The sequence below is a fragment of the Microcaecilia unicolor genome, chromosome 5, assembly GCF_901765095.1.
Source record: "Microcaecilia unicolor chromosome 5, aMicUni1.1, whole genome shotgun sequence".
Classification (NCBI taxonomy): Eukaryota; Metazoa; Chordata; class Amphibia; order Gymnophiona; family Siphonopidae; genus Microcaecilia; species Microcaecilia unicolor.
Genome location: NC_044035.1, coordinates 31118797 through 31133499, shown reverse-complemented (window position 1 = coordinate 31133499; position 14703 = coordinate 31118797). Strand labels below are relative to the sequence as shown.

Below are 14703 nucleotides of genomic sequence, written 5' to 3'. Positions count from 1 at the left end.
ACAGCTGGTAGTACTTTAAATGTAAGCAGTAAAAGTAATAAGCCTCTCCCACATTCACAGAGGGTAACTAATGGGTTGCTACTCATCTCTCCCCTAAAAGCTGTGTGCTACTGCTGTGACCAAATCTCAGCCACTCTGGCCTCATATCTGCTCCATGAACATTTACCACATTAAACACTAAGGGTCCTTTTACTAAGGTGCGCCGAAAAATGGGCTGCGCTAGTGTAGGCACGTGTTTTGGGCGTGCGCAGATCCATTTTTCAGTGCAGCTGTAAAAAAAAAGGCCTTTTTAATTTTGCCGAAAACGAACGTGACAAAATAAAAATTGCGTCCATTTTGGGTCCGAGACCTTACTGCCAGTCATTGACAGTAGTAAGGTCTCTAGCATTAACCGTGTGGTAATCGCCTAAGCGCGTCAAAGTCGGAGTTACCGCCCGATTTTCACCACAAGTCAAAAATGAAATTACCGGACGGGCCACGCGGTAGCTGAGCGGTAACTCCAAATTGACGCGAGTTGGGCATGTGTAGGCGCCTACGCGGCTTAGTAAAAGGGCCCCTAAAGCAGGAATGGCCAACTAACATTCTAGAACCGCAAAAGGGTCTGCTCTTGTTTCTCATGGTGTTCTGTTAGCTGGTTAGTTGTGATATTTAAGTGGGGGGGGGGGGGGGGGGGGTTAATTTATTTGTGAGTGATGTGTGTCAAGGACAGTACACATGTTGTGATTCCAAAGGGCTAGTGTTGCACATCCCTTCTCTACAGCCATTGAGCTCATTTGCACAATTGCTTTTAAGAAACATTAATTAAGATATTAACCGATTTAAGCAAAGCGCAGAGAGCTTGGAGGCCAGCCTCCCCAATCCCCCCGTTTTCTATTTCTGTTGATGGCTCTCTCATTCTCCCTGTCTCCTTGGCTTAAAACCTTGGGGTCATCTTTGACTCTTCTCTCTCCTTCTCTGCTCATATCCAGCAGACCGCCAAGACCTGTCGCTTCTTTCTTTACAACATCCGTAAAATCCGCCCCTTTCTTTCCGAGCACTCTTCCAAAACCCTCATCCACACCCTTGTCACCTCTCGTTTAGACTACTGCAATCTGCTTCTTGCTGGCCTCCCACTTAGTCACCTCTCCCCTCTCCAATCGGTTCAAAACTCTGCTGCCCGTCTCGTCTTCCGCCAGGGTCGCTTTACTCATACTACCCCTCTCCTCAAGTCGCTTCACTGGCTCCCTATCCGTTTTCGCATCCTGTTCAAACTTCTTCTACTAACCTATAAATGTACTCACTCTGCTGCTCCCCAGTATCTCTCCACACTCGTCCTTCCCTACACCCCTTCCCGTGCACTCCGCTCCATGGATAAATCCTTCTTATCTGTTCCCTTCTCCACTACTGCCAACTCCAGACTTCATGCCTTCTGTCTCGCTGCACCCTACGCCTGGAATAAACTTCCTGAGCCCCTACGTCTTGCCCCATCCTTGGCCACCTTTAAATCTAGACTGAAAGCCCACCTCTTTAACATTGCTTTTGACTCGTAACCACTTGTAACCACCCGCCTCCACCTACCCTCCTCTCCTCCTTCCTGTATACATTAATTGATTTGATTTGCTTACTTTATTTTTGTCTATTAGATTGTAAGCTCTTTGAGCAGGGACTGTCTTTCTTCTATGTTTGTACAGCGCTGCGTATGCCTTGTGGCACTATAGAAATGCTAAACAGTAGTAGTAGTAGTAGTAGAGTCCCAGATTCTGGATCTTAAAAGTTTGGATTATCAGAAAGCTGGTTTCCTCCAACCTTGGGTAGGGGCATAGAGGCAGCAATTTCCAATGCAGGGCGACTCCCTGTGAGGGAGCTGAGAACCCAGCAAAAATGACTTCAGCTACGACACTGCTATCCAGTCAGTAAGGAGGACTGAATTGTTCAGGGAAATAACCAAAAACAACCAGCAAGAAGGTAAAATGCTAAAGGCAATGATGAAGCTCTACATATTCGAATTCCCAACTTACCCCATTACACCCCCTCCTAATATTAACAAGATAAAATGCAACAAAACATTTATTTAAAATATTTACACTGCACATTAATCTACCACTCTAAGTGGCTTATAAAACATAGATCTATCATAATGGATAAAAAAGTTAAAACAATATACACAAAACAATAATCAAAACACAAGGAAAATACACAGAAGGTGCCTCACCTGCGAAACTCCCTCGCCTTATCAGAAGCTACCAGTTCAGTAACTGTTCCTTTTGGAACCTATAGAGCAAAAAAAATACAAGTGAAAAATCCAGCAGTTGCATTAGAAGGATACACATACATTTCCATGCTGTTCAAAGCTATTCCCTCAAGAATTACACCAGAGACTTGCTAGAATGGTTCATACCGGTGCGGTGAATGTGCATCCCACACATCTGCATTCCACCCTCCCCATGAATTGTCTCACAAGTGCAAATGAGGGGGCACAATTCATTTTTCTTTGCTCTTCTTTAGGGCTGTACATCAATCAAAGGTTTTAACTACATGATTAATCAAATAAAGTGCCCCCCCCCCTCACATTTTCACTTGTATAGTACAAAAATATAGACTGTAGATGTAAATTTTCAAAACTGACATACTGTACTTCAGTTACTAAACTGAAAATAAAGTCATTTTTTTTACCTTTGTTGTCTGGTGATTTTATTTTTCTAATCATCTTATTTCGTCTCTGGTTCTGTTCCTCTCTGTCTGTGCTCTGAACTCTATTTTCAGGGCCTCCTCTATCTTCACTCTTTTCTCTCCTCCTCTCTTCTTCCCCTACAACATCTTTCACATTCAACTTTCTGCCATTTTTCTTCCTCCTTATATTGTCTTGTTTGTGTTCCTTCCCTTTCATCCACTGGCACCATCTCCTTTCTCCTTTGTTCTCTATTCTCCTCCCCTCCGTGGGCACCATTTCCTCCAGTCTCCACCCCCCCCCCCCCCCCCCCCGACAGCATTTTCTCTCCTGCCACCCCACTCTCTGGCATTTCAGTCCCCACTCCGCACGGCCCTCCGAACTTGCTTTGTACGCCTGGCGACGTTAAGCACACGCTGCTCCACTCCTCTGTAATCGGAGACCTCTCTCCATAGCATCTGACTCCTGCAACAGGACACAGGAAGTTTTATCAGAGAAGTAGGACGCTAGAGAGGGAAGGCTCCAGTTACAGAGGAGTGCAGCAGTATGTGCCTAATGCTGCTGTGTGCACCAGACAAGTTCGGAGGGCGGCGAAGGATGAGACGCCAGAGAATGGGGTGGAAAGAGAAAAAAAGGCTGTCAGTGTACGATGGTGGCAGGTATTACACAACAAGCTGCAGGAGGGAGGGGCAGCGGTAGGAGAGAGCTGCACGATGCAATTAATGAGTTAAAATGATTAAGGCGATAATTTTAACGTGTTAACTGTGTTAAAATGTGTTAAATGAACAGCCCTATTGCCCTCCTCTAGTCTCTTCTTAGACCCCATTTCCCCCCTGTCCCTCCTTAGGGCCTGCCCTGGGCTGCAGAAGCAGTGGCCCCTCTCACAAAGTCGTTAAGGTTGCTCAATTAGCGAGCTTGTGAGTGGAATTCTTGAGGGCTAGACATCAAGTGTGACAGGCATCGTACACGCCTACTATCCCACAATTTAATGCCCAAGTCACCTGGGCATAGAAGGGGCTGATGATACATAGTACAGGACCCCAGGAGAGAAAGGCTCCATCTTTCTCACAAAGAATGTACTGGCTTAAAGGGAAAGGTAATAAACCAAATTAGTGTTCATTTACTATTTTACACCGTGGAATAAAAACTATCCACAAGTTGTAAGGAGAAACATGTATACGATACCTCTTTCTCCAGCCAATTAAAAAGTTCACAAAGTGCAACGGCATCTTTAACCTACACAAAGCAGAAAGAGGGAAAGATTTCAGCCAAATATGGTTCTTGGATAGGCATATACAAAAAGCAGGAAGACAAGCACCATTTTCCTAGCCTGTCACTTTGGGGCAATTCTACAACAGGTGCCACGAGATCAAGCAATAGGAGTCTCTTCTATAAATGACACCTGGATGCTTAGAAGTCATTATAGAATACTAACCTGCATCATCGCGCATCAAACACTTACCTACCTATAGCCACACCAACCCTAAGCATGAATGCGTGTAAAAAGCAGCAAGCAAAACAGAGGAGCAGCCTAGTGGTTAGTGCAGCGGGCTTTGATCCTAGGTTCAATTTCCACTGCAGCTCTTTGTGACCTTGGATAAGTCACTTAACCCTCCATTGCCCCAGGTACAAAAACTCAGATCGCAGCCCTCTAGGGACACAGAAAGTACCTGCATATAATGTGTACAGCGCTGTGTATGTCTAGTAGCGCTATAGAAATGATTAGTAATAGGTTACATATGTAAGTGGGGGTCCCCACCTATGATCCACCCCTTGCACTTAGCCCTAGTATTCTGTAAGGGGTGCTTAAATGCAGATGCCCGGTTAATGACATGGAATTTGTGTAATGTCTTACCTGTACAAACCCCCAAACTTGCTACTACCCAACTCTGTATTACCAGGCTTGTGTAAAGCCCTGGTTCCCCTATGGCCCAGGCTGCAGGTCTCCACATGACATCAGAGTCTCCTTTCGGCAGGACCAGCAAGGATTTGGGATGAAACAGGAAGCACAGTTGTCATTACTATGCCAACTCTTTCATATTTAAGAGCCCGGATGTCAAGTCTCAGTAGACACCTCTCCAGTCCTCCTGGTCAGTGAGAGAATGTCAGGGGCATTTTCGAAAGAGAAGGGCGCCCATCTTCCGACACAAACGGGGAGATGGGCGTCCTTCTCTCAGGGTCGCCCAAATCAACACAATCGAAAGCCAATTTGGGGCATCCTCAACTGCAGTCCGTCGCGGGGATGACCAAACTTCACGGGGGCATGTCGGAAGCGCAGCGAAGGCGGGACTGGGGCATGCTTAACACATGGGCGTCCTCGGCCGATAATGGAAAAAAGAAGGGCATCCCTGATAAGCATTTGGGTCGACTTTACTTGGTCCATTTTTTTTCACATCAAACCTCAAAAAGGTGCCCAAACTGACCAGATGACCACCATAGGGAATCGGGGATGACCTCCCTTTACTGCCCCAGTGGTCATCAACCCCCTCCCACCCTAAAAAAAAAAATAATAATAATAATTTTTTTGCCAGCCTCTATGCCAGCCTCAAATGTCATACCCAGCTCCATGATAGCAGTATGCAGGTCCCTGGAGCAGTTTTAGTGGGTGCACTTCAGGCAGGCAGACCCAGGCCCATCCCCCCCTACCTGTTACACTTGTGCTGGTAAATCTGAGCCCTTTGAAACCCACTGTACCCAAATGTAGGTGCCCCCCTCCACCCCTTAGGGCTATGGTAGTGGTGTACAGTTGTGGGGAGTGGGGTTTGGGGGCTCAGCACCGAAGGTAAGGGAGCTATGCACCTGGGAGCAATTTGTGAAGTCCACTGCAGTGCCCCATAGGGTGCCCGATTGGTGTCCTGGCATGTGAGGGGGACCAGTGCACTACGAATGCTGGCCCCTCCCATGACCAAATGGCTTGGATTTGATCATTTTTGAGATGGGCATCTACGGTTTCCATTATCGCTGAAAACCGGGGACGACCATCTCTAAGGTTGCCCATCTCAACATTTAGGTCGACCATCTCTAAGCTCAACCTAAAATGTTGAGGTTTGGGCATCCCCTACCGTATTATCGAAATGAAAGATGGATGCCCATCTTGTTTCAATAATAGCGGTTTCCCTGCCGCTTCGCCGGGACGTCCTTAGAGATGGGCGCCCTTAGAGATGGTCGTCCCCGTTCGATTATGCCCCTCCACGTCTTCCAGACAGGTTGCTTGGGTTCTGTAAATAATGGGGAAAAAATGGGGAGACAAGCAAGGATTTCCCAAACCACAAGTGCTATGGAGTCTGTACAAGAGGGAAAATGAAACAAAGATCTCAATTCAGTCTTCAAGAACCCCAAGAAGTTCCAGTTATCAGCGTATCCACAATAAATATCCTTCAGCTACATCTACATCATACACCAAGCCTAAACATTTACATATTTTGAGAGCCAGACCTCTGGGAGTTTTCAGGGATCAAATAGAGAGCAGTTTGCTACAAAGGCCATGTTCAGGAAAACCTCACATTTCTTATTTTAGTAGCAAATTTGGATGTGGTAAACATGGCACAGCCTCTCTGTAAAAAGATATTCAATTGGTGCCTGAAACAGATGGCTCAATATTCTCAGCAAACACACCAGGATACAACTCAGGATACAGACCGCACCACACTGTTCTTAAGGTGGCATTAAATTCATGCAGTTCTTAAGGTGGCATTAAAGAGACCAAGGGAGTTGACAATCAAACCACTCTACCTTCTACGAGAAGCTGTAAATGGGTGGGGTTCGTAAAACACATAGGTATGCTGATCCAACAAAATTAAACATTTACGGGGAAGCTAGCTCCCAAGGAAATAACACATGGTTTATATGCTAGAAACTTCTTCCTACGTGCTTGAGTCCATTTCGAAATATCAGGAAGTATAGACACTTTCCCTGCTAAAAAAAAAAGTAGGATCCAAAATGCAAAAGAGCCTCTTTATCCTGTAGTAAAAAGATCATATGTCGCCAATAATGTTGATCTGGAAACCACTTCTTCAGTAGAGCTTTCCACAATTTGAGTAATATTTAGCCTATCAGAAGGAACATCGACAACTGAATGTTAATCTGGGTACCATAAACACCCCAGATTATACACTTAAGGTCTCAGAGATCCTGAAAATTCTGGGAGTCACAATTGACCGAAATCTCACAATGGAAGACCATGCGAAAAATACAGCAAAGAAAATGTTCTACTCAATGTGGAAACTTAAAAGAATCAAACCTTTCTTCCCAAGGGAAGTATTCCGCAGCCTAGTACAATCGATGGTGCTAAACCATCTAGATTACTGCAACGCCATTTATGCCGGATGCAAAGAGCAAATCATCAAGAAGCTACAAACCGCTCAAAACACAGCAGCCAGACTCATATTTGGGAAAACGAAATACGAAAGTGCAAAACCCCTAAGAGAAAAACTACACTGGCTTCCACTAAAAGAAAGAATTACGTTCAAAGTTTGCACCCTGGTCCATAAAATCATCTACGGGGAAGCCCCAGCCTACATGTCAGACCTAATAGACTTGCCTACTAGAAATGCAAAAAGATCATCACGCACGTTCCTCAATCTCCACTATCCTAACTGTAAAGGACTGAAATATAAATCCATATGCGCGACCAATTTCTCATACATATGCACACAGATATGGAATGCACTACCGAAGGCCATAAAAACAACACAAGACCTAACCATCTTCCGAAGGCTACTGAAAACGGACCTTTTCAAGAAGGAATACCATATACATCCATCTTAAATACTAAACATTAACATTATACTTGATCTATATAAGATGAACTTTTATCGCTCGACTGCCTAATCTCTATGATACTAACAATCAAGCATTACCACTCTAAACTGTATGTCGAATAGGGTCTCCCTATAGTCGACGACCTAATGTATGGTACAATCTAATCTATTACTTAGAGATATTTTTACATCACTTTAATGTATTTTTCCTTATGTATGTCTGCAAATAGTATTTACTTACACCATGAGCTATCCCGTTCAAATCATGTTCCATGTATGTCTCCATGTAGCTCTCCACGTATATACAGTGGGGGAAATAAGTATTTGATCCCTTGCTGATTTTGTAAGTTTGCCCACTGACAAAGACATGAGCAGCCCATAATTGAAGGGTAGGTTATTGGTAACAGTGAGAGATAGCACATCACAAATTAAATCCGGAAAATCACATTGTGGAAAGTATATGAATTTATTTGCATTCTGCAGAGGGAAATAAGTATTTGATCCCCCACCAACCAGTAAGAGATCTGGCCCCTACAGACCAGGTAGATGCTCCAAATCAACTCGTTACCTGCATGACAGACAGCTGTCGGCAATGGTCACCTGTATGAAAGACACCTGTCCACAGACTCAGTGAATCAGTCAGACTCTAACCTCTACAAAATGGCCAAGAGCAAGGAGCTGTCTAAGGATGTCAGGGACAAGATCATACACCTGCACAAGGCTGGAATGGGCTACAAAACCATCAGTAAGACGCTGGGCGAGAAGGAGACAACTGTTGGTGCCATAGTAAGAAAATGGAAGAAGTACAAAATGACTGTCAATCGACAAAGATCTGGGGCTCCACGCAAAATCTCACCTCGTGGGGTATCCTTGATCATGAGGAAGGTTAGAAATCAGCCTACAACTACAAGGGGGGAACTTGTCAATGATCTCAAGGCAGCTGGGACCACTGTCACCACGAAAACCATTGGTAACACATTACGACATAACGGATTGCAATCCTGCAGTGCCCGCAAGGTCCCCCTGCTCCGGAAGGCACATGTGACGGCCCGTCTGAAGTTTGCCAGTGAACACCTGGATGATGCCGAGAGTGATTGGGAGAAGGTGCTGTGGTCAGATGAGACAAAAATTGAGCTCTTTGGCATGAACTCAACTCGCCGTGTTTGGAGGAAGAGAAATGCTGCCTATGACCCAAAGAACACCGTCCCCACTGTCAAGCATGGAGGTGGAAATGTTATGTTTTGGGGGTGTTTCTCTGCTAAGGGCACAGGACTACTTCACCGCATCAATGGGAGAATGGATGGGGCCATGTACCGTACAATTCTGAGTGACAACCTCCTTCCCTCCGCCAGGGCCTTAAAAATGGGTCGTGGCTGGGTCTTCCAGCACGACAATGACCCAAAACATACAGCCAAGGCAACAAAGGAGTGGCTCAGGAAGAAGCACATTAGGGTCATGGAGTGGCCTAGCCAGTCACCAGACCTTAATCCCATTGAAAACTTATGGAGGGAGCTGAAGCTGCGAGTTGCCAAGCGACAGCCCAGAACTCTTAATGATTTAGAGATGATCTGCAAAGAGGAGTGGACCAAAATTCCTCCTGACATGTGTGCAAACCTCATCATCAACTACAGAAGACGTCTGACCGCTGTGCTTGCCAACAAGGGTTTTGCCACCAAGTATTAGGTCTTGTTTGCCAGAGGGATTAAATACTTATTTCCCTCTGCAGAATGCAAATAAATTCATATACTTTCCACAATGTGATTTTCCGGATTTAATTTGTGATGTGCTATCTCTCACTGTTACCAATAACCTACCCTTCAATTATGGGCTGCTCATGTCTTTGTCAGTGGGCAAACTTACAAAATCAGCAAGGGATCAAATACTTATTTCCCCCACTGTATGCACCCTAACGCAATACCATTTGTAATCCTGTTACACGGAAATGGCAACCGCCATTTCGGCAAATGTAAGCCACATTGAGACTGCAAATTGGTGGGAAAATGTGGGATACAAATAATAATAATAATAACGTTGTCTAGGAACTGGAAGGTAATAAATCTTATGAAGAGGCAGAAAACCAGAGTCAGAATGATTAAGTCTCTCCTTTAAAAAAAATCTGTAAAACAGATCTTTTGTGAATACAGTCATAAGTCAAGGAAAATTCAACACAAGCAAATTGAAATACCTTACAAAAGGGCCTTTTTTATTAAGCCGCGTAGGTGTATAGGTGTGTCCAACACATGTCAATTTTCAGTTACCGCTTGGCTACCGCGTGGCCCTTGTGGTAATTTCAGTTTTGACGCGCGTCCGCAATGCACACCGGAAAATATTTTTACTTTCTGGCGCGAGGGCGGTAATCGGCATTTTACGAGCATAGACCATTACTGCCCAGTTACTGCGTGAGATCTCACCGCTAGGTCAATTTCTGGTGGTAAGGTCTCAGACCGAAAATGTACGCGTGGCAATTTTCATTTTGCCACATGTCCATTTTCAGCAAAAATTTTAAAAAGGCTTTTTACAGGTGCACTGAAAAATGATCCTGCGCGTGCTCAAAACACGCGTCTACACTACCGCATGCCATTTTTCAGTGCACCTTAGTAAAAGGTCCCCATAACTATCAAAGTTTTCCAACCTATGATGAACCAACAGCTTATCCTGAGCCATACTAGCTTGTGCGGCTTGGACTGCTCAACCTGAAACTCTAAAGCAGCATCTTTGACATTTCACACAGGTGCCATGTTATGAAATTACCCCCCACCTACCTAGTCAGTTTAAAACCAGCATAAGCCATTACTTACATGCGCTCTCTTCATTCCTTCAATTTCTGTTGTATTTTTCACTGCTTTTGCTAGGCAAATGGGTGTATATGGTGTCAGCAATCTGTGTGCCTGTAGCAGAAATGGAATCATTAACTACATTAACCACACAGTGCCTTGTTTCTTATATATTACTCTGCTTTTCCAACAAAAGCGGGGACAGTCAAACCTTTTGCAGTCAGGGTTTCAAAAATCCACTCACCTTAGTCATGTATTTTCTCAGCTGGCGAAATGCCAACATCTTTGCCCCCCCCCCCCCCCCAGTCAGGGACAGGAGGTAATGGGGGTCTTTGGCTCCCATTTGGGGCTAAGGACACAACAGGGAAGACTCCAAAAGGGGGTGGGAGACCACAGAGGGTGAGGAATAGAGATGGAGAGAGTAAGAGGACTGAAGGGGGGGAACAGACTGAGAGAAGGAAAAGAAATGAGGAGTAGAAACGGGCAAGTTTTGTTCCATTATGGCTGTAAAACGTCCAAGTATTAGGCATGCCCTAAGCCTGCCCTAATCCTGCCTCCAAAACACCCCCTTGTGATTTGGACACACTGCAAACAAATTACATAGATAAATGTCTGCAAACTAGGTTTCAAAAATAACGATCTGGATATTTTGAGAAGAAATTCGACCAAATGTTGCTTTATGACACTTTTTAAATGTTTTTCTCTTTCAAAAATGAGTCCCATAGTAACCTATGAAATTGTAAGTCTAAGGGGCCCTTTTACTAGGCTGCGTAGGCGCCTACGCACGCCCAACTCGCATCAACTGGGAGTTACTGCCTGGCTACTACTACTTAACATTTCCAGAGCGCTACTAGGGTTACGCAGCGCTGTACAGTTTAACAAAGAAGGACAGTCCCTGCTCGAAGGAGCTTACAATCTAAAGGACGAAATGTCAAGTTGGGGCAGTCAAGATTTCCTGAATAGAGGTGTAGTGGTTAGGTGCCGAAGGCGACACTGAAGAGGTGGGCTTTGAGCAAGGATTTGAAGATGGGCAAGGAGGGGGCCTGGCGTATGGGCTCAGGGAGTTTATTCCAAGCATGGGGTGAGGCGAGGCAGAAAGGGCAGAGCCTGGAGCTGGCGGTGGTGGAGAAGGATACTGAGAGGAGGGATTTGTCTTGACAGCGGAGGTTACAGGTAGGAACGTAAGGGGAAATGAGGGTAGAGAGGTAAGGAGGGGCTGCAGATCGAGTGCATTTGTAGGTTAGTAGGAGAAGCTTGAACTGTATGCGGTACCTAATCGGAAGCCAGTGAAGTGGCCCTTGAGGTAATTTCATTTTTGATGTGCAGCAGAAACGGGGCGGTAATCATCATTCTATGCGCGTAGATGATTACTGCACGGTTAACACGAGAGACCTTACCGCTAAGTCAATGGGTGGCGGTAAGGTCTCAGGCCCAAAATGGACGCGAGCCAATTTGTATTTTGCCGCACATCCATTTTAAGCAAAAATGATAAAAAGGCCTTTTCTACAGGTGCGCTGAAAAATGGATGTGCGCAAACCCAAAACATGAGCCTAGTAAAAGGGCCCCCTAAGTGTTTTGAAAATGAGTTCCTTACCCTCACATTGTGCTGGCTGCGTTTTCACCAACCATCTCTATTCTTAAATTAAATATTTATATAGTACTTAATTAGTTAGGGGATATTACTGACAGTGCCATTTGATTTAACTGGTATCTGATCCATTTAATAGTGGACAGATATGTACTTGCCAAGAAACAAGTACACTTACCATATACTGCTACCCACAGGCTCTTTCCCAACCACATTATTGGGGGGAAGGGGGGAGGAATCCATGACGTGTTCTAATCCCAGGTTATAATCATTTACAAATATCTGTTGAAGATATTGTGGAACAGAATTCTAATAGCAGTATTATTGATCCTGAAAAATGTGCGGGCTCGGATAACTTTTAGTGATAAGAATTATCTAGAGATGACTTGGAGCTCTCTAGGTCATATCAAAGAATCTTCCTTCAGAGAAGACCAAATAAGATATCAAACCACTAGCACTGGAAACACAAGACTTATGTTCTTTCGACACACTCTAATCAGTTTTCTCCACATTTCCTGTGTGATTATTCGGATGAAAACTGTAGCAAATAAAGTTTTTCTGTAATAAATTTATCTGCTTGTTAAATATGTTTTTAAAAAATTCATAAATTAATAAAGAAAAAGAAAACTGTAGCAAATAAATTGGATTTATATAAAGATAATACTTATACATCATCTTTCTACCACCATAGAAAAGGTGACAGTGAAAGCTAAAAGGATGCTTGGGTGCATAGGGAGAGAGGGATGGCCAGTAGGAAAAAGGAGGTGATGATGACCCTGCATAAGACGCTGGTGAGACCTCATTTAGAATAATGTGTACAATTCTGGAGACCACACCTTCAAAAATATATAAACAGGATAGAGTGGGTCATAAAGCGTATGGGGACAGAGTTAAAGATCTCAATATGTATAATTTGGAAGAAAGGTGGGAGCAGGGAGATATGATAGAGACATTTAAATACATATAAATACAGAGGAGGTGAGTCTCTTTCAATTGAAAGGAAACTCTGGAATGAGGGGGCACAGGATGAAGGTGAAAGGGGACAGACTAGGAAGTAACCTGAGGAAATACTTCTTCACGGAAAGGGCGGTGAATTCATGGAATGACCTCCCGGTGGAAGTGGTGGAGATAAAAACAGAATCTGAATTCAAGAGAACTTGGGACAAGTATATGGAATCTCTAAGGGAGTGACAGGGAGAGTAGATGGCATGGACGGGCAGACCGGATAGGCCATATGTCCCGGGTTTCTATATACCGTGCCCAGATTTCCGTGTGGAAATCAAAGCATATTCCATAACAATGCGCAATCAACGCTGATAATTGCCAACAGCCAATCAGCACTAATTGGCATTAATTAGAATTTACGTGCACTACTTGCTAAGCGTATTCCTTAACACTGTGCGTGTAAATTCTAATCACGCAGTTGAAAAGGGGGTGTGGACTGGGCGTGTCACGGGAGTATCTAAAATCTATACACGCTGTTATAGAACACACTCGCTCTGCCGTCAGGATTTACACCAGATTTTATTTGGCCTAATTGGTTGTAAATACATTTAGTCACATGGACCGGCGCTCAGCGTATTCTCTAAGCCACGTGGAAATTTAGGCTTATTCTCTAAAGCACACCTAAATTAAGTCATACTTTATAGAATACGCTTAAGCAAATTTCATTTCGGTGCCGAATTAGGCGCGATATATAGAATCTAGTCCATGGTCTTTATCCGCCTATGTAGCAGCAGAATCAGATCAGTAAACCGACACTCACTCACCTCCATCTCATTTAAAAATGAAAAAGGAAGCACAACAAAATAGGGGCCGACTGAAAAAGTTAAGACAAGATTCAATTTACATAGACATCACATGAACAATACAGCCAGTAGGGCCCCCACCCCGGTGGGACAGCACTTCACAGAACCAGGACACTGTATCAGTGATTTCACAGTGAGAATACTGAAAGGTAACTTTAAAATCATACAAGAACGTAAGACCTTTGAAGTCAGAATGATTGAATATTTTAACACCCAACAGAAAGGACTTAACAAGGATCTGGGGTTCCTAGCCCATTATCTCTCTATATAAAACGCACCTCCAACGTTCGAATGAAGCCTCTGTTAGCCAAAAGTGAAGGGGGTGAGATCGCATTGTGTCTGCCCCGCCCACGCGTCAAACGTGATGACGTCGAGGGCGGAGCAATGACACTCATCCAATCGCAACGCTCGGCAGCGAAGCGTCAGGGAAGGAGGCGGCGCTCTCAACGTCTAGCCTTCCCTTCGCTGTGTTCCGCCTTCTTCTGACGTCAAGTATGACGTCAAAAGAAGGCGGAACACAGCGAAGGGAAACCTAGACGTCGGGAGCACCGCCTCCTTCCCTGACGCTTCGCTGCCGGAACCACGGAGGTACATTTAAAAACAAGAAAAAAAAATAAAAACCATGTTGGGGGGAGCGAAGAGGGTGGCCACAAAAGAAAAACAATGGGAGCGGGAGGGCAGGGGAGAAACGACACCATGGATGCGAAGGGGGGGGGGGGGAAGAAGAGGGCGGCCCAGGCTGGGACATGGGAGAGAGAGGAGCATGGATGCAAGGGGGGGTCATGGAAGGGAGACAGGGGACTTGCTGGAAAAGGATGAATGGAGGCGGCAGGGGACAGAGGAGCATGAATGGGCATGGATTGGGAGGGCAGGGCTCAGGGAGAGAGGGCAATTGCTGGAAAGGGATGAATGGAGGGGGCAGGGGACAGAGGAGCATGGATTGGGAGGGCAGGACTCAGGGAGAGAGGGAAATTGCTGGATAGGGATGAATAGAGGGGACAGATGGGCATGGATGGATATGGATTGCAGGGCAGGCCTCAGGGAGACAGGGCAATTGCTGGATAGGGAAAATGGAGGGGCCAGGTGACAGATGAGCATGGATGGGCATGGATTGGAAGGGCAGGAC

The 14703-nt window shown here is 45.0% G+C and overlaps 1 protein-coding gene across 1 annotated transcript in view; it reads right to left on the bottom strand.

The window, feature by feature from the left end:
• Window positions 1-14703, bottom strand: part of LOC115469969 (xaa-Pro aminopeptidase 1-like) — a 98847-nt gene that overhangs the window by 29513 nt on the left and 54631 nt on the right. Inside the window, 3 exon segments of the mRNA XM_030202778.1 lie at window positions 2192-2250; window positions 3833-3883; window positions 10206-10295. Coding sequence (XP_030058638.1) covers window positions 2192-2250; window positions 3833-3883; window positions 10206-10295 — 200 coding nt within the window.